The 21,470-nt window shown below is 32.1% G+C and overlaps 1 protein-coding gene across 2 annotated transcripts in view; it reads right to left on the minus strand.

Annotated features, from left to right (window-relative positions):
• LOC145693651 (uncharacterized) overlaps window positions 1-21,470 on the minus strand; it is a 226,476-nt gene that overhangs the window by 191,254 nt on the left and 13,752 nt on the right. For both annotated transcript variants that reach the window (XM_081769865.1, XM_081769863.1), the window contains exons 2-3: window positions 19,341-19,494; window positions 8,953-9,203 (exon numbers count right to left, since the gene is read on the minus strand). In XM_081769865.1, the coding sequence (XP_081625991.1) occupies window positions 8,953-9,203; window positions 19,341-19,452 (363 nt within the window). In that variant the 5' untranslated portion in view covers window positions 19,453-19,494. The remainder of the gene's footprint in view (window positions 1-8,952; window positions 9,204-19,340; window positions 19,495-21,470) is intronic.

A 21,470-nucleotide genomic window follows, 5' to 3' on the forward strand; every position in this document is an offset into this window, starting at 1 on the left:
AACGATCAAGCACTTGTTCTTCAAAGTCTGGAATCCTTGTGGTTCTTCGTCTTCCTTGGTCGTAGTACTGAGGTTGTAAATTCCTCGTGTTTCATAAGCGTTGAAAAAGTCTGGCAAACATAGTATGGGCTGGATGTCTTCTTTGTTTATATTTCAGTCGATATAACCTATTAACTTCTCGACTGTTGCCATTTGCTTGACCTATACAAATGTCATGTCGCAAGTTCTGCTATCGAATACTCCATTTGATCTCACATTCGAACAAGCAAAGCACAAACTGCACTAAGCAAACGCTACGAAATATCTTCTAAAATATCTTCTAAACGATAACAATATGACGACATGTAAAGTATTTTAGACAAAATCTCGGAATCAGTCCTGCAAAAATCGGAAGCAGCGACTAAAACAAACGTCCTGATAAATTGTTTTTCCTTTTTTTTTTTTTTTTTAATGTTCGTTAACGCACATTACGACTAATGATAAAAAACGGATATTTTACTGTTATTCTCTGGCAGTGGTCAAATTAACATGGGATGGCGTAAAAAGTATCCTCGGCTCGTATCATCAAATAATATAAGATTTCTGCCTGGTAGAAAACACCCATATCCCCAAGTTTTTCCCCTTAGTTTTACTTGCTTTTAATTACGAAACTACATGGAAGAAAACAATCTTAGTGTGATGTTTGCACAACATTTTAGTACATTTCATGATTATTCCCTTTATTAAACGCGTCTATACGTACAATAAACAGGATAGTGTACTATCATGTATCATTTGCACAAATTTATTCACATTTTCCTTTCATATTTCCCACTCTTATTTAGTGCGCGTTATGCAACCACACATGGCACTTATAAAACTGTTCGCCATTTTGTGCTTGTGCGAAATATCGACTTAGTACAGACGCATTATTGCTAGCAGTAGGGACAGCTATTCATCCGTATCCTTTTCGACCCATCTTTCTTGAGAGATTATCCGGGAATCCCTACGCTCCTTTGGGGAATCCCTTGTGCACGAATTGCACGATCTCGACCTAAGCATTTTTGAATACAGCAGCTTCGGTGTCTTTGACGTGACCATGCCGCATTAGCTCTATCATTCACCATAGTCGAGCTATAGAGCTTTGAATGTCATTTTCCAACGCTTTCGGCACCTTGTAGCTCCGAAATTATGTACGTTGGAGAAAAGTTTATTTGAACTTTTTTTCTTGTTTCCGTGTCAGGAATCATCCCTTAAATTTTGTAACATAGTCACGCGGTCACCCTGTATATATATATATATATATATATATATATATATATATATATATTATTATTATTATTATATTATATTATATTATATTATTATATATTATTATATATATACGAGAGGGTTTTATTAGAGTTAATTTCGGCAGAGAACTGTATAATGAACATGCCCTGCATTTTTTTTTTTTTTTTTTTTTTTTGTAAGCCTTGAGAATTTTTTTCTGTTATTGTTGTTCAAATGTCTAATAAATAAGAATTTCTTACGTGAGAAGACCCTTCCTAAATGAATGACATCTATGATGTACAATATAAAAGAAGGAATTTGTCATTTTGTTCAAATAATTGGAAGTAGTGTCCCAAGGTAACTAAATGGGTGAGAAGTACTCAACCACTGAGAAAATACATACAGAAAAATATATTTTGAGAGCGTTCGGATCTTTAATATTTATAGCATAGTAAAACGCATCTAATCACGAAGTATATGATGTGATCTTCTGCATCTGTATATATAATCAGTGCACTTAATAAATCTTATTATTTCTATTTTCTGCATGTGGATATGTAATGAATGTACTTGATAAATCTTAATTCTACCTAATGATGTAATAAAGCAATGCCACTCAACGGCGTTGATGAAATAAATGCAATACAATATTATGTTTCCAATTATTTTCTAAACTAATTAGTCAATCGAAAAGTTTGTTCAGAAAAATCTGCACTACCTATATATGATAACAAAACATGCAAAAGTGTTCTCTGAATTTGCTATCTTATGTGTCAGTCAAGAGCTTCAAGGAAAGTATGGTTAAGTTCTCTGTAGATAGATATATCTACTCATGCAACAACTGATCACCCGAAATCATATGAAATCTTTCAGTTTTACATATTACAGTTATGTCGGGTACGTTAAAGGAGATAGTGATGATAAGAATGAAGGAAATGGTAGAATAATGAAAGGGGAGAAAACGGGAGAACCCCGAGAAAACTATATACACATTGTTTTTCCATCACAAAGTCCACTTGGCGCGAGCTGGGAGAGAATCCACACGCTCCAGAGATAAAAGTTCTACCATTGAGAGTGGATTTGAAATTATACAGTTATTAGCATACAAAAGTATAAGGTAGATATTATCAATATCAGTCCAGAGATCATTCATATGTAGAGAGAACACAATAGAGACCTAAAGAAAGCTCTTAAGAAACATTCTTGAATACATATTAGTATTTTCTTATTTCACTGACCATAGTTTAAAAAAAGGATTTCTCAAAAACAAGTTACAGATAGATATGCAAAAAACTGATATACCAATTGATATACATGAAACCTTGATATACTGAGACTAGAGAAACTAGAATATTGATAATTAACATCTCAATGATTTTACTATATCTTGCCATACGGTGCATTGTAGGTTGTTATTATTTGATAATTTAGTTGTCAGTTACGCGGTATATGATAATATCCCGCTTCGCTTAAGCTACTAATATATATATCCCTAAGAGTCCCCTCCTCCTCCCCCTACGAATTTAACTAGTCACTATTTGAGATTGATGGAGTATAGAACTCAATGATACATCAACATGCTCCAATAGAAAGTATGAAAGCAAGAAAATAATTAGTAATATTCTTAATTATAGTTATTTAGGCATATCAGAGGATGATTTAAATTAACTAAAAATTGGTTACTTACCAATATATCCTTCCGTGGGAAAGGTAAATATTCGCCACACGTATCGGAACATCAGATAATTCCGTAATAATAATTTATTTATTTTATTTATTTACTTATTTATTTATTTAAACATCACCATATACAGCTCAGAGGCCATTTTACACTGGATATCCAAAAACAACAATAACAATGGAAAGGATTTGGGAAGGTATCGGCCAGGGTCTGTTTAGTAGGTACCATCCCGGCATTTGCCTGCTAGGACTGAGGGAAACCCTGGAAAACCTGTCAAGATGGTCGGCAGCGGGATTCGAACCCACGACCTCCCGAATGCGAATCAGCATCCTAGACTGAAGTTCACTCTCGAGCGTGAATCTGATAACTATCTTCCTTTCTTAGATTTACTGGTTACCCGATAGCACAATAAATTTATAACAATAGTATATCAAAAATCCATTGCAGGCACTACTTACATACATTACAGTCACCCCATCCACCCCTATACAAAGCCAATATTTGGAAGAACTTCCTCCGCAGGGCATTACTAATTTGTGATCGTCCAAGTAATCTCAATAATGAAATACAGTTTCTATATCAAGTACAATAGAAGAATGGTTTAAGTTGCGTACCTTACAAAAATAATTTAATAAACGGTGCAAGTTCCTAGGAAAAGCTATTCCTAAGAAAGAAAAAAAAAACTTCTTGTGATTCCTTATTTTCCACAATTATCGACAAAATTTCAGCGTATTGTTGCAAAGCATAATATATCTCCTTCCAGTATCCCCCCTTCCACAAAGAAAGTGTAGAAAAGCATTTCACCGGTTTTAAAAGTTATTTTGTTGATCCACTAAATAAGTCAGGTATTTATTGGGCTCAGTGTGAATGTGATTCTTCATATGTAGGTCAAACCAAGTATAATATTAACACCCGAGTTAAAGAATACATCAGATAATCAAAAAAAGTCACAAGAAGAGGGTATGTCGGAATTGTCGCTTCATCTAAAGCAACATACACATAATATAAAACAGATTTAGGAAGAAAGAAAAAAAAATCAAAGAATTATTCATTATTCATAAATATAAACCAGTTTTAAATCTGGATTCTGGAAACAATGATAAAATTTGGCTCCCTACCCTTGATGTATACTTTGGTTCTGGCAACACTGACTTAGAATAGACACCACTTTTCTTTCAAACTCAACTCCTTTCTTTCACTGTGCTGCTTGTTCTTCTTAGTATTCATTTTTTGCGTTACGTTCATTTAGTGGTATATATTCCTGTTCCCACTGAATATTTATTTTATCCGTTTTTATTCTTGTTACCTTACCAGCGAAGACGGAACTAGCTTATCGTTCCGGTACGTCTGGAGAATATTTAGTTTTCCCATGGGAGAATATATTGGTAAATACCAAGTTTCAGTTAATATTTTTAATTCTTTATTTTCTTTCGTATATAAAGGAAAAAAAAAAAAAACCCAGTCACCTACTTCGAATCTTTGAACTTCATGTTGAAGTATGAACCATTAGCATCGTAGATTTGTAACCAAAGGTTTGTAATTAAAACACTGACAGTTTTCTACCGAAATATAAAATAATTTAAATAAAGTTTATTTTAACTTAGCTTATGCATATTATTAGCATTTTTATAAATATAATTTCGGCAGGTTCAATCTGGACACACTTATCTAGAAGTTTCTTACCAAGTTACCGAATGGATTCGCAATGAAATGAAATCTTTCATTTTTATGTCCCACAGTTATGCTGGCTAGGCTAAAGGAGACGATGATGATGAGAAATCAGAGCAATAATGGTAGAAAATTGAAGGATACCAAGAAAACCCACGCAAACCGTGTTTGTTCACTACAAATTTTACTTGGCACGAGCTGGGATCGTACCAGGGATCCCACACATCAGAGGCGAACGCTCTACCACTGAGCCACCAGGTGGATTTGCATTTACTATTCCTTCTTTCTTCTATTAAAGTAGACTACAATCGTAACATCTGAAAAAAGTACTAACATGTCCTAATTTTTACTTTATAACAAAAAATTCTACTCTATACCAAAATTCGCAGTATTTTTGTGTAAATTTTTAATCAAGTGCACACTATTATTAAACTTCTAATCTGTTCACCATTATGTTTCAGTGTTATCAATCTCTATATATATGGGTAATTCCTATGTAGTTTTGGAAACTGATACAAGAGTGCGTAAAAATCCGAATTAATAAATTAAATATTCATTTTTTTTATTTTTAAGCTTAATAATGTAATCTGATTGCTTGGCAGATGCACCACTATCCTGATTTAATTAGGGCTCCTTACTTTTACTTGTATAATGTATGATTCGTAGGTAGATCTTTCCATTTGCAGTGTAGTTTTATGAAGTATTTGGACCTCGTTTATGATGTGCTTATTACAGATAAGTATTTTGATAAGGTGATAACACGGGATTATTGTCTTCTGAATCTTTTGTATGTTCCTCAATTTTAGTTGCTATATTTCTTTCCTCCATCCCGAAGTTGAAACGCTATTTGATAAATTCCTGCAAAAGCTTGCTAATATTTATATTCCTTCAGTGCTTTTCTAAAGTCTATATTATATCAGCTATATGGAAAAGATGTTCATATTTCAGAACTTGCGTTATCTACTGTGTTTAATGTTTTTCTTATAAATTTTTAAATCTTGTAATTTCCATTTATCCAACGTTGATTTTCAATATCCATTTAGGAAGTCTAGATTATAAACGCACTCTAATTGTTTCTCTATTTCTTCTTCTTGAGAAATTAACATCCTTACGCTCTAAGGATGTAAGGATTAATTCCTTACATTCTAAGGAATAAAGTTGATCCAAATATTAACCTTCACTTTAAACGCGTGAAGTATTGTTTCTTGTAGGTATTTTTATGAAATTTATTTCCCATTCTGTTAATTGTGATAACTAAGGAATTAATGTGGTTATTATTGACAGTAAATCTAATAAGAATGAACCTTGTTTAATTCCTCAAGTACGATATCTAAGTATTTTTCTTCACTGTAGATAAACGTGTCGTCTGTAAATCTATAACATTTAACGTGTTTAAATGATTCCCTATTTAGTATTTTAGTTTCGTAATGACAAGTAATAATATTTGTGATAAATGGACAGAGAGAGAGAGCGAGAGAGAACTAATTATCGCTAAGCCCTCTACTTGTTTGTAAAATTTATTTTCGAACTGGAAATAATTAGTCTGTAAACATAGCTCTAAGATTTTTATAATTTTATGAATGTTCAAACAATTATATTTATTTTTACTGATCCCATGTTGAATGCATGTGCTCACTGAAATAAAATCAAACATATCCACAACATCTATTGATGCTAATTTTAATTATTAGCATTTACTAAAGGACAAATGTCTCTTTTTAGTTCATAGCTAATATTGATCATAAATGTGAAATTTGTAGTGTTAGTAGCAATAAAATTAATTAACCAAATTACAGTTTTGCAAGGGGATGTGGTGGTCTAATTGGTATATTGAGTTTGTGCAATTTAGGCAAACCATACATAATTGATAAACTAGATGCGTCTATGTGGAGACATTTTCCTTGAATATCAAATGTTAACCTTATTCTTTTGTTAATGTGTTTACCTTCCTAATAACTTCAGGTAAAGGACTCATTGCAATTTCGACGTAATCTAGATTATTTCTTTTTCTTTTTCTTTTCATTGGGTAATCATCCTTATACATAATTATAAAAGCGTACTCAAGCAAATGGATCTTAAGATCTCTTTTGTCAAAGTACTATTTCAATGTTATCAACAATTATTTCAGTTTTAACCATTGGAATATAATTACTTTATCCTGTTTAAGTAGCATTGTATTAAAGTTATAACTGTTATTCATTGAAATATCAGCAAGGGATTCAGATAAATGTTCAGGAGAAACGAGTAGTAATTCGTACGAGCGGTCCTGCGATTTCACTCAACTGTTCTCTGTAACGATAATGATATATATACTCCAATATCAGTAGAAAGCATGATTTCATCACTTTACACCTAGATAAAGAAGAATAGCCAATTGTCATCCGAAGTTATAACAGAATCTAAAGACACTTAAATAGAAACAAAAATGCACAGGCACACGTAATGAAATAAACAAGACTTACTGCAACTACCCAGAAAATAGCTTCGGACTGAGTTAATGACCTCTACTTGGAAAAATCACTAATTTAGCGTTCTATTGATTTGTCTTTTAGGTTAAAGGAGGTGGATGGTTAATGGAAATGAATGAATATGAGATTGGTGGAATGAGAATGGGGGAGTAAACGAAAGAAGCTGGAGGAAATTCACGGACACGATGTTGTCCATCACAAACTCACATGATCTGGGTTCGAACCATTGAACTTTAACACCACCGAAGAGCCTTCGTATCTTCTCAATTGTGATTAATGTTTAGTAAAAGCAAAAACTTCAAGACGCACTAATATTTCTGTGTAAAATTTGGGTGTAATATGTATATTGATTCTTTACTATAGCTAGATTAAATAGAAGGTCTGATAATAGATGGAGTAAATGTACCACATTAACAAAGTATCGGCATGACAAACAATGGAAGACTTACATGTAACTTAAAAAATTAAGGTAGAACAAGAAATTGAAACCTTTTGCAGATCAAAGAAATCTATTATAATTCGATAACAACGATCGCTAGACAATAGAAAATGTTACACTTTTTTGTGGGTTTTAAATGTGTAGTGTATGAAAATTAGGTTAAGACCGTATAGAACGACTTACATACTAAACACAACAACTCAATGAGGAAGGTTATGTGATAAAAAATATATAAAAGCACAAACACGTAACAGTTTCAATGTCTTTATCAGACTTCATAGACTTCCATTCTGATAAAGACACAGTTAATGTGTTGAAACTGTTACGTGTTTACGTTTTTATATAATTCTATCACATAACCTTGCTCAGTATGTTGTGTTTAGTTTCAAAATGTGGAAAAAGATCTGATAGAATAGTTAAATGACTTACATATTTTGAATATTATATCAATACCTAGGAAAGTAACAAAAACAACGAAAAGTATTTTAAAAATGTTCCTTGTATGTATAATGAGAACAACCAGTCTTGCACTAGACTGTCTCTATCTCTGGTGCTAACAGTTTTCATTTTATAATTATATTAGCCCGATTAAAAAAAAACAGTATATGCAATTTCTGTAGGTACACTATTATTATTTTAAAATTTCAATTTATAACCCTTTATTGTTTCTGAAAAATCAAGTTATATGTGCCGTTCCGGAAACTTTGCAGAGCAATCCTGAAAACTTGTTAATATTAGCAACTGTCAAATATATGTAACGGAAAACAAATAACGGCAGGTGACAGCATCTCAAGTGTGTGGCAAGTGGAGAGCTGTCACACAAAACACCAGATCATTAACCATATATTATTTAAATTGTAATTGTAAGTTTATTTTCACTACATGTCCGTAACACCTTGGGTTCTATTAACCATATTGAAGGCCAAATATTATCTCACATTCTGATTTTTTTCTATTAACCATATTAAAAGTCAAATATGAACTCACATTCTGATTTTTTTCTATTAACCATATTGAAGGTCAAATATGAACTCACGTTCTGATTTTTTTCCTATTAACCATATTGAAGCTCAAATATGATCTCACATTCTGATTTTTTCCCCTATTAACCATATTGAAGGTCAAATATGATCTCACATTCTGATTTTTTCCCCCTATTAACCATATTGAAGGTCAAATATGATCTCACATTCTGATTTTTTTCTATTAACCATATTGAAGGTCAAATATGATCTCACATTCTGATTTTTTTTTTCTATTAACTATATTGAAGGTCAAATATGATCTCGCATTCTGATTTTTTTTTTCTATTTACCATATTGAAGTCAAATATGATTTCACATTCTGATTTATTTTTAAGTGACATTTTTGACATAGCAAAACGAGAAGAAAACAAAACAATTGTAAATAAAACAGAAAGGATGCATGTAAAAGAAATAACTTACCAGTACGCTGCTACGCTGCCGGCGAGTAGTATTCCTATTTTTAAGAGCTAACAAGGCTTCAGCAGATGTCTCGATGTTGTTAAGCGCCGCCTGCTTTAACGTAATAGTCGGAATAGCACACGTTTGATTAATAATATGATATCCATGAGTACGTGGTGAAGTAGGGGGAGGAACAGAAGTAGTATTATCAGTTTTAGAAGGCACCAACGCTGATAAACTGCGCAAATCTTTAGACTGTTGGGACTCCTCACCTGAAAAAGATAGATAATATCGTATATTGTGGTGTATTTATTGCGTTCGGTGTACTAAATACATGTGTAAATTGCATCTGGATACAGAACATGTCTTCTAAGTGTTTTTTTTTTCAATTAGCTGGGGTCGGCTTACCCTGATCGATTCGACAGTAATCTTGGTCATCTTAAGACATTTTATGTTTCACTCTTATGCCGATGCGGGCTAAATTTGGATTTAAACGGTACCATGAATGTGACTATTCTTCTCAACGACCACGAAAACTATGGATTCGAGTCTAATATCGATCATTTTTTTACTATTTTTACATTGAACTCTGACTTTAATAGCATCGGGTTAGCAACCCTATGAAAACTATTGATTCAATACTAATATTGGTCTTTTTGATTACTTTACATGTTACCCTTCCCTCCCATAGGAGTGCTGAAACTAGTTGTAAAAGCAATTGCCAAATCAAATATGGATCGAGATGGGAGTGTGAATGAGAAAAAGGACACAGAACATATCAGAAAACGTTAACATGAATAGTACATATATTACTTATATTTATTCAGGGGCGGATCCGAAGGGGGGGAGATCGGGTCGATGCCCCCCTCCCGAAGAGGAAACTTTCTTATTTTATATATAAATAAAACCCACCTCAGAGTTTGGAGCAATTAAAAGTACCTCTAAGTAGGAGCTGATTACAACCCCCCAGAAGTCAGTCCTCGATCCGCCCCTGTATTTATTGACATATTTATCTAGTTTAATGGTTTATAGTAAGTGACTGAATAATTTATTGAAAGCCCAGAAGAATCTTTTCTTATATGGTTTCAGTCTACATGAAGAAACATATATATATTCTTTAGCTCTTGTATTATGCGTATCTACATTTACATTTTTGTATTTTTTATGTTTTTTTTTACATGCATTAAGCAGTCTAGAATGTAAAGCCATAGTAGAGTTAGTACACCTAATTCCTAAATTTCCAAATAATGGTTTGCATAAATAATTAATACTTTTCTGACTAGAGTATATACTTATTTGTTAAAATTAAAATATGGAGTAACAGTTTCAATAACTTAACGTTATCTTCATCAGACACTAACTGGAAGAGATATCTTCATAACATTAAATTATTATAGCATGAGATTATAGGAAGAGATACGGATGGACCAAGGGAGCCACAGAGTGAAGAATACAAGAAACATGTTAGAACGAATAAGGAATAAGAGAAAGAAAACAATTATGAAAAATTAAATGAAATTTTTAAGTTTCACGTCCCACGAGACGGTGGTGATGAGAGATGAATGAAATGGTGGAATGAAGAAAGTGTTAGGAAACGGAAGAACCCCGAGAAAATCCACGAGCACGATGTTTGTCCACCATAAAGACCACATGGCGCGAGCTGGGATCGAACCAGGAACCCCAAGCACCAGAGGTGAACGCTCTACTACTGAGCCACCGTGCCCCCGAAAACAATTATGTTTAGTATGAATGTTAAAGCAATGTTTTGTAGTATTATGAGAGGATATGTTGTAAAAGTCATAGAAGAAGAAGTAAAAAGTGAGAGATAAAAGAATGAAAGAAAGAAAATTGTGAAAGCTTTTTTTTTTTGTGTGTGTGTGTGTGTGTGTGTGTTCAATAGGAAACAAACTGGTAAAAATAAAGGCTTGGGCAATGGCAACAGAAGATGGGAACATCCAAATAATATATTGTAGATACATGGATGACTGTTTAATTAGGAGTATGGAAAGGAACAAGGAGACAACTAGAAAAGTTCGTAAGAAGCATGGAAGATGAAGAGAAAGGGATAAGCCTGAAACAGAAATAGAAAAGAACAATATGAAATATAACCTAGACATGACAATAGAAAGAAAAGATAGAAGATTGACTACAAGATTGTATAGCAAAGAAGTGGCAGGGATCTACTGTCATAAAAAAGTGATATGGATAATAGTACGAAAAGAAACTTCATATGGAATATGTAGAGGAGAATAGAAGAAATAGATAGTGAAGAGAGAAAGAAAGAAGACATAGAGAAGTTTCATAATCTACTATAGAACAATGGGTACAACAAAATAAAAGATAAAGAAAAACAGAATAGAAGAGGAAAGAAGGAAAGGATGGAGAAAAGAGAAAAAGGATGAGGAGAGAAATTGGCACGGGCTAGAGAGCATTGGAGAAAAGACAGAGACACTGACAGACAGAGAAGAACTTATTAAGAAAAGAAGGTGTGAATACATACAGAAAAGGAGGACGGATAGTTCTGAAAATGGTTAAGATAATGAGAAATAGGAGGTAAAACATAAATAAAGATAAAGGAGCAGTGTATAAAGTGAAGTGTAAGAATTGTAATATGATATACAGTGTGTCCATAAAAATACTATCATATTTAAAGTGGTATTACGTCGTTTTTGATAATTGTATTTAAATGAAATTGGTCACATTTGAAAAAGAAACAAATGTTTTTGGGCATATCAATAATGGGCAACAATGGTGGACAACAATGTCAATAATGGATGGGATCAAACAAACACAGAAAAAGTAAATTCACTCATGTTTACTTTGTGCTCACTAATTGGTAAGCACACACTTGTTTACATGTTCACTAATTGGTTATTTCCACAATTGGAAGAAGAAGGCAATGACTTTATTTTGCAACAAGATGGAACACCTCCTCACTGGCATTTGCATGTTCGGGAACATCTGAATAAGCGGCTTTCAGGAAGATAGAATTGGACGTGTCGGAAATGATGATAATGTCTTCTACAAGTGGCTGTTGAAGTTACGGGGTTACCTAAAGGATTGTGTCTTTCTATGAGATTACGTAAAGGATTGTGTCTTTCTATGAGATTACGTAAAGGATTGAGTCTATGTATCCCCATTGGCTCAAAATCTGCAACCTGCAAGAACTGCAAGTTCGTATCAGTGCTGCCATCCAGTCCGTTTCATGAGATATGTTGGAGCGTATGTGGCGTGTATGGGGATATCTTTATGTCTTCATCGCCACTCGTGGGTCTACATTCAATGTCTATGAGGTATAGTAAAAAATATTTGAGTTTTCTTTCAAGTGTGTCCAATTTCATTTAAATACTGTTATCCAAAGCTAATTAATACCACTTTAAAATATGATAGCATTTTTATGGACACTATGCATTGGAGAAACAAGGGGAAAGCTTAAGCAAAGAGTAAACAACATAGGGGCGATGTGAGACTTAAAAGAGAGAATAACACTATATACAAACATGTTGAAGAAACGGGACATGATGCAGATTGAGAAGAGGTACAAAGTCTAGAAAAAGAAAATAGAACAATAATAAGGAAATGGAAAGAAGCGCAGAGGATTCAAAGAGAAAGAAGTGGCAGATTAATGAACTGGACAAATGAAATACATGAATTATGGGTTAGATTGTTAGAACTGTCTCCTATTTAAAAAATAAAGAATACTGTTTTTTATATATATTAGGATATTAAGAATATATTTGGATTTATAATGAAAGGATTATGGATCGTTAGCTAACAAATTTATTACGTTACAGTAAAACATTAACATAGTTAACACTTTGCGTACAGCTATTTTAAGGCATTAGTAAAATTGTAAGATTGGTAAGATTGGTGCCATTAGCTTATGCAGAAAATCAATTACACTATTAAAATAATAAATATAACACTATTGATGGGAGCCGTAACAATTTAATTTAGCAATTTAATTGATTTTGAAGCAATTTAATTTAAAATGCTTTCAAACAAATTTAACTAATTTATAACTAATTTACAATAACTTAATACAAATGGGTAGTAATAGTGGAGTATTGAATTTATAGATTGTATTGTATAAATGAATTATTCAATATTGGGAAAACCATTTTAATTACAATTAGCCATGTTTAAACTAAAGTATCCATCCAGGAATATTTTAAGGATAACTTACGTTATTCCAGGTGGAAAGTCCATGGTAGTGGTGATTGTTGATGTGTGTTTTAAAGGAAGTCCGCCAAGATCAGAGATGTTAGCTCTAAGCTTTGTATTTATATAACAAAGCTACGCACTTTTACTTTTTAGTTTTATACGTCACCTGTTGTTACCTTTTAATATTCCTGTCTGTTTTTAGCTTTACATATTTTAGTTATTATCTTTTATTAATATTACAAATAATTATTCTAAATCATATTATAGTTGTATTAAACATAACAGAACGAATTGAAGGATAAAAGTCATGGATATGAGAAATTAATAAGAGAAGCAATAGAAATAAAATTATATGATAGAAAATTGAATTGAGAGGGAACTTTAAAATTAACTGACTGTTAGAATCAAAATTATAACTACCTGATTGTTTCATTATTAAAATATAAAATTAAAAATGTAACAATTAAAATTATATCATAATAATAATAATAATAATGAATCTAATGTTACTGAAGATATCTCTTCCGGTTAACGTCTGATGAAGATAACATTAAGTTATTGAAATTGTTACGCCTTAAAAGTACTACTTATTTAAGTAGTAGTTCCAGAATCAAGATGGATGAAGTTATAAGTGGCTTGTTGTTTGATCATTTCATGTGATAGCTCTGATAATTTTCTTTTGTACTTTGAAGATACTTGAAAATCCCATAATATTACTCAATTCCGTATCTTATATAAGATTCTACATCCATATAATATAGTGATTTAATTGCGTGCATTGTCATTTTATCAATTAATGAGCGAATCACGAAGTACATTATGTTCATCTTCCCTTACACAAATTTGAGATTTATTGTATTAAAGTAACCTTTTTTTTTTTAAAAAAAAAAAAAGAAATCAATTCAATTCTTTTAATAAAACAAGTAAACCAAATCGCTAAAATGGCATAAAATCAAAACTGATTGCTCATTTGTCGCATAACTCTAAGTTATCACGTTTTATCGGCCAGTAGGTTGAAAATGCTCAAGTCTCGTATTTCAGATATCAACGATTTACTAGCAGTTCTCAAGAACAAGTGAAAAACATACTTTAAAACAATGAAAGATAATTAAACATCTTCCTTTGTCCTTGAGTTGATAGTTCACTCCTTAACAAGAATTTTAGGAACGATTTTAAGAAATGAATTCAAAGATTGCGATCTTAGCCAATAGTTAGTTTTGGATCAGTGGCCACAAAAGTTTTGAACGGCCCCTAATTCGAGTTTTCGTATTTTCTACGGAATAAGCACATCATACTTAGTTAAGCACATAGTTTGAGTTTGGCTACACTATATGTAGCTATCCAGATATAAGGCATACAAGAAAATTTTTTATTGAAATATGTTGGATCTTTTCACCCAAAAATACAAATTAACACAAATTTAGATTCCTTACTTTTTGCTTTTCCTTTCTTTCAAACACATTATTAATTCATCTGCCTTCCATGATTTCTTTCCGCATAACACACAAAGTTATAACTGTGCGATAACAAAAATTTCTACCAACCCACACATTGTCATTTTCAAAATGGCAAGAGAAAAATATTTTTTTTTATCTATCCCATTAAAATAGTTGTTTGTTAGCTAGCACCTTTTTGCGTATACACAGACATATTCGAACATCAAATAACGCATTTCCTATATCCTAATATTTTAACAGTTGTTACGTTTGGAATTTTATGTCATACTATCACTTGACAATTGTAATGAATCAACATCTAATACAGAAGTCTAAAACTTTACAATATTTTTTGTTAGAATGAAATAATAATATAAATTACTTATGATTTCAGTACTTACGCACAACTCATTGTAGAAGGGTTTAAAATTATAACTGTTTATCAGATATCTAGTTCTAGTTCTAGTTATCTCCCTTTCGGAAGATTTATAAACAAAGTCCCCAGTGGACTGCTTCACTAAATTTGTTTTAATTGTTTTTGAAAACGTAGATTTGTATAAAATGGCGCGTTCCAACATGGACGAATTCGCCTGTTCTAAGTAGATTTGTTTTCATACAATTTGTAAAATTACTTGGGGGTTAAAGGCTCAGGACATATAAAAAAGATGCAATAATACATAAAAATTGTAAAGAAACTAAAAAAAATATGTGAAAATTATTATTATTGTCAAAATTTAAAATTATGTACGAATTCACAATTGCACAATTGAAAGAACATGATACTCCAGATGTAAAGATGTCCGTCGCCATCTTGTTCCCTCCTCTTATCAGATATCATACATGTTTTATTACAAGATAATTTCCATATCAACAACTTTATTATAATCAGCACTCAGATCACAATAACAATGATACGTATTTCTATAATAGCATATAATGAACTCATACAGCATTTTCATTACCACACATGATTTAAGATCTTATAATAGACTCAGCCATAGCCAAAGAAACATTTAACAAGAAAAGATCACTCTTAACTAGCAGGCTTAACTATTGGACTAAGGAAGAAGCTGGTCAACTGCTATATATGGAGTATTGAACTGTATGGTTCAGAGACTTGGACGTTACGGAAGTTAGAGAAGAAATATTTAGAAAGCTTCGAAATGTGGTATTGGGAGAAGATGGAGAAGACAAAATGGACAGAGAAAGTAACAAATGAACATGTTTTAAAACGGATAGGCAAGAGAATGCTTCTAGACACCATCCTTCACCGGAAGGCCAATTGGATTGGACACATCTTGCAAAGAAATTGTCTTCTTCATACCCCTATAGAAGGAAAGATGGAAAGAAAGCGAAGAATAGGAAGAAGAAGAACACAATTGATCAATGATTTGAAAAATAGAAGGAAATATTAGAAATTAAAAGAGAAAGCTGAAGGTCGAGAAACATGGAGGAAACATTTCCAGGCCCAAATCTAAAATTGAAAAAAAAAAAAAAAATCATTCGTACCAGGACCTGCCAAACGGCAGAATACTTAATAATAATAATAATAATAATAATAATAATAATAATAATAATAATAATAATAATAATAATAATAATAATAATAATAATAATAATAATAATAATAATAATAATAATAATAATAATAATAATAATAATAATAATAATAATAATAATAATAATAATAATAATAATAATAATAATAATAATAATAATAATAATAATAATAATAATAATAATAATAATAATAATAATAATAATAATAATAATAATAATAATAATAATAATAATAATAATAATAATAATAATAATAATAATAATAGACATCAACAGTTTATTGTAGAAAGGAATCTGAATCACTTTCGGAAAATTTGCAAAAGTATACAAGAAAAGAAAAATCAGTATCTTCCTGCAGTAAATCAGACTTGTCACCAGTGTTTCTTTTTGTCCAGTGATTATCGCACGTGTTTTCTGAGTGTGTGAGCCGGGGTCACGTTCTTCCTGCACTAAAACTTAGGTTTATCTATGCACAATTCTTATGCTTAATAACTTGAAAGACTCGGATCCGGTTCTGCTCGGAACAACTCGTGATTTTTGTGACCTGTAGAACTAAATAGAACACAAAAAGTTTCTGTCTTACAATTAGGAACTTGAACCAGGGATAAATTCAGTTAGGAGCCCTGGAGAGATTTTCTTTCTGGAGAAACCAAATCCCCCTTCGTGTAAATTTTGAACATTTGAATTAGATAATCTAGAAGCAAGAATACTTACAGGAAACAAAAAGAAATATTCTCCCCCAAAGTACTCATAGTACTTTTTCGAATAAAAGAGTCTAATTTCAGACTATATGCTAACAATCTCAGGAATTTCAACAATTATTTTACTTACTTGAAGTTCTGATTCCTGAAAATATCTCACACTTTCAAGCTTTCGGATCTTCCTAGAGCTTTATCCACGGAAGATAATAATATTATATCAATAAGGGATTTTTAATGATCTGGGACAAATATGCCCCTATGGTCAATAAGGGATTTTTAATTATCTGGGACAAATATGCAGCTATGATCAATAAGGGATTTTTTAATGATCTGGGTCAAATATGCAGCTATGGTCAATAAGGGATTTTTTAATGATCTGGGAGAAATATGCAGCTATGGTCAATAAGGGATTTTTTAATGATCTGGGACAAATACGCCCTATGGTCAATAAGGGATTTTTTAATGATCTGGGACAAATATGCTCTATGGTCAATAAGAGATTTTTTAATGATCTGCGACAAATACGCCCTATGGTCAATAAGGGATTTTTCAATGATCTGCGACTAGTATGCCGCTGTAATCAATTTTAATTATTATTATTATCGTAATGTTTAATATGTTTTGGCCATTATATTAATCCTTACTTAATTTTGTATATTATGGTTGACTATTATTATTGATTAATCTTAAATATATGTATTATTTATGGTTATCAATGGTTCATGTGCCATAGTATATTTGTTGACGTGAAGTGTATATCTACTTCCAATCATTTTATCCTTCTCACCTTCCAACATTTTTTTAGCTTTATAACCTTTTTCAGACGTTAAGTAAGCTGAAGGTGAGGACCGTGTTCCTCCAAAGTACAACTTAGTATTTGGAACTTCTGCGGTGAGTGTGGAGCTGTCTATTTTATTTTCTATATTGACCATTATTACCGTTACAATTTGTACCTGTATAGAAGATGTAATATGTTTAGATTTTGAAATAAAGGTCCACTAGGCTTTGTAAGACACAGATGACATTGTCGTTGACACTTTTTTTGTACAGAATGAAAATATTTCTCACTACAGTACAATTTCATCGAAATATAATTCTATAGTAACAGCGAATGAGAAATTTCATAATAAACATTCTGAAAGTAAAAGTTCATAGTATTTGGTTGAATTTACGAAATAAAATTATCATTTTAGCTCTATCACATGTTTATTCCATGAAAAATATTTGGGGATCCAAACACTAAAAAATGCTGCTTCCTTATTAAATTGTAATCTACCATTAATATTAGTATAGTTGCGGACTAATTAAAATGAGTTTGAGGAGACGAGAATTATTTTATGAATAAAAGGAATTCAAATAGGCTATGTCATACTTCAAATTACTACCTAGTAATATTCCAATATTCCTTGTTTAAGTCTCCTCCAATATTTCGACTGAGACACACAGCCACTCATCTTCAGAGGCACACAGTAGCTTAAGTCAGATTTTCTCAGCTTATTTCATGTTTTATCACATTCTCCCGTTAAGTATAATTTCCGGCTTGTAATAAGTTTTATGATCATTGCAGTTTATCCCTGACAGTTCCCTAGAACTGTTTTTCTCTAGACTGTTCATATTATTAGCAGGCAGGCATTATCCGCCCTGAGACTAACGTTTTTTTCTCTTAATTTTCAATTTTTGAGACTAACGTTTTTTTCTCTTAATTTTCAATTTTCAGTTTGAACCTGGAAATGTTTCTTTCATGTTTCTCGATTTTCAGCTTCCTCTTTTAACTCCCAATATATTTGTTTTTCAAATCATCGATCACTTGTATTCTTCTTCTTCCTATTCCTCGCTTTCCTTCCATCTTTCCTTCTATGGTGTGAAGAAGACAATTTCTTCGCAAAATGTGTCCAATCCAATTGTTCTTTCTACGGAGGACGGTGGCTAGAAGCGTCCGCTTCTCTTCTATCCGTTTTAAAACATCTTCGTTTGTTACTCTTTCTGTCCATTTCATCTTATTCATCTTCCTCCAACACCACGTTTCGAAGCTCTCCAAATATTTCTTCTCTAACTTTCGTAATGTCCAAGTCTCTAAACCATACAGTCCAATATTACATATATAGCACTTGACCAACCTCTTCCTTAGTCCAATACTAAGGCTGCTAGTTAAGAGTGACCTTTTCTTGTCGAATGCTTCTTTGGCTATGACAATTCTCAACCTGATTTCTTTGGTGAAATACGCGTCTTTCGTCAAAATACTACCCACATATTAGAAATGATCGACCTCTTCAAGTACTCTTCGTTCTACTTTTACCCGTAAAGGCGCATTTCCACGCTATATTCTCATGACTTTCGATTTTTCGATGTTGATTTCCATTCCATATAGTTTCCCAGTGTCAACTATTTTGTCAATCATCTCCTGTAGTCTTTCTTCGGTTCTAGCTATAATAACCGTATCATCTATCATCTACATATGCAGGAAGAATAAATATATATACTTACTTTATAGATTTTTGGGAAGAAAAGTAAAAGTAAAAAATTGTAAAACCACATAAGAAGTACTTACCTTTAGTAATTGCAGCTAGATCCTCTCGGAGAACTTTCTGCACTTCACTATTATTAAGCCACGTTAGGAATAATTCATCAAGTTTGACATTGAAATTTGGGATAAGTGACATGATGCATCTAAAACTCAAGTCATACCTTCCCTTTCTAGTTTACTGCAATATATAAGAATATATAAATTAATGTATTGCATTAACTAATTAATACTGTGTACAGAAGATAAATATTTGTGGCTTGGGTCTAAAAGGGCCAATGTCACTTTTTGGAAAAAACGAGATGTTCGTTAAATTTTAACACCTATAAATGGATATTTTGTTGTGCAAGAAAAGCAAATGTTAATATGAATAGTATATATTCCAAACTACTTCGTGTTGACATTTGCTCTTCTTGCACAAGAAAACATCCATTTGCAGACGCTAAAATTGAAGAGTGTCTCATTTTTGCCAAAAAATAACATTTGCCCTTTTAGACGCAAGCCACAGATATTTTTCCTTCTGTTTAAACAAATTAGAGCATTAAAAATTAATCTATATTTTACAATGATTCGAAAACTGCGAACGTAACTGGTTAAATGGGTTTATATTCTTTATCAACACTGAAATTACATGAGACGAAAGCCACTTTCTTTTTTCTTATTTTTTTAAACTTTTTCTTACTATTGCGAGAAATCATATAACAACAGATACAATCTACTAGTTAATAGTGTACGTTTTTCACACACAGTAAACAGATGAATAAATAAATAATTTATTCAAACAGAATAGAAACTCTCAATTTCATTTGATTGGCTACGAATTACGTATTTTCTAGTTCCACAAAGTTCGTTTTCTTCGAATGGCATACTTTCTAGAGATATAAAGTTTATTTTTCTCAAATGACATACTTTCTAGTTCCACAAAGTTCGTTTTCCTCGAATGACACACTTTCTAGCGTCATAAAAGTTTGATTTCCTTGAATGACTTATTTTCTAGCGCCATGAAGGTTGTTTTCCTTGATTGATATACTTTCTAACATCAAGCAGTTCGTTTTCCTCGAATGGCATACTTTCTAGCGCTATAAAATTCGTTTTCCTCTATTTTCTCGAAATCTATGGATAAGGATTTCTCGTCAAGCATGCCATTTTTTTCAACTCGTTGAGATTTATCTACTGGCATATGTTTATACATCATCTTTGGACGATACTTTAGTTGAACAGAAATTAAAGTTAAGAGTTAATTATAATTTTCGACTTTATCTCATTAATTCTCATTAACCATTCTTGGTACTGCAATCTTGCTAGTATCATAATGAAGATTTTAATAAAGGTATACTACAGCATCGGTTTTACCCTTATAGGTGGTTTGGCTGTTGCACAGCATCAATTTTTAAGTTTACGAAAGACTTTTCTCGAAAACTACGCATGAGTTTTTACGTTCACTTGGTCAGTTTAATTATATCTATTGATTGGTATATGGCTCGTCTTTTGACATTTTTTTTTTTTTTTCGTTAACGCTAATATTATATAATTTCAACACAAGCATATTAATATATCAGAGTAAATTAGAAGATTGTTGTATTTCGATGCTGCAAATGTCTACTTATCCAAGACAATCCTGTGGAGTAAATGACACTTCCTCAACGCCACGCTATATTTTTGGACATTACCGGCATTTATGGCCTTAAGCCAATCACGTATGGGGTATCATGTTCCTTAGTGAGCATATTATCCGGGAAAGGTGAAGGAAAAAAGTAATGAGGAAGGAAAGAACGACCTGGGACCTGTATGTTAGGTATCATTCCGGCATTTGTCTGGTGTGAATCAGGGGAACCCAGGAAAAAAACTCACTCCGGATAATTGGCCTGAAAAAGTTGTTACATCTTTTTGACCAAGTGTACTCACCGTATAATCCAATGGAGAACCACGTGGCAAACTTTAAAGTCAAAAAGAAAAAAATGTCAGTTTATAGTTTTAGAGGCCTTTTGGAATTGTATATCCCTCAAGAAGTGCGCTATTGATAAAGCTGGTAAAAGTCAAGTGATGTGATGTTTGGGTTAAAGGCCAGGTGCTCAGATTTCTAGTACTTTGAAGTCTCAAATATTCTGATGAACTACGCATGACTTGTGAGCACTGTCGAATTACATAAGGATCCTT

The sequence above is a fragment of the Thermobia domestica genome, chromosome 8, assembly GCF_964235325.1.
Source record: "Thermobia domestica chromosome 8, izTheDome1.hap1.1, whole genome shotgun sequence".
Lineage (NCBI taxonomy): Eukaryota > Metazoa > Arthropoda > Insecta > Zygentoma > Lepismatidae > Thermobia > Thermobia domestica.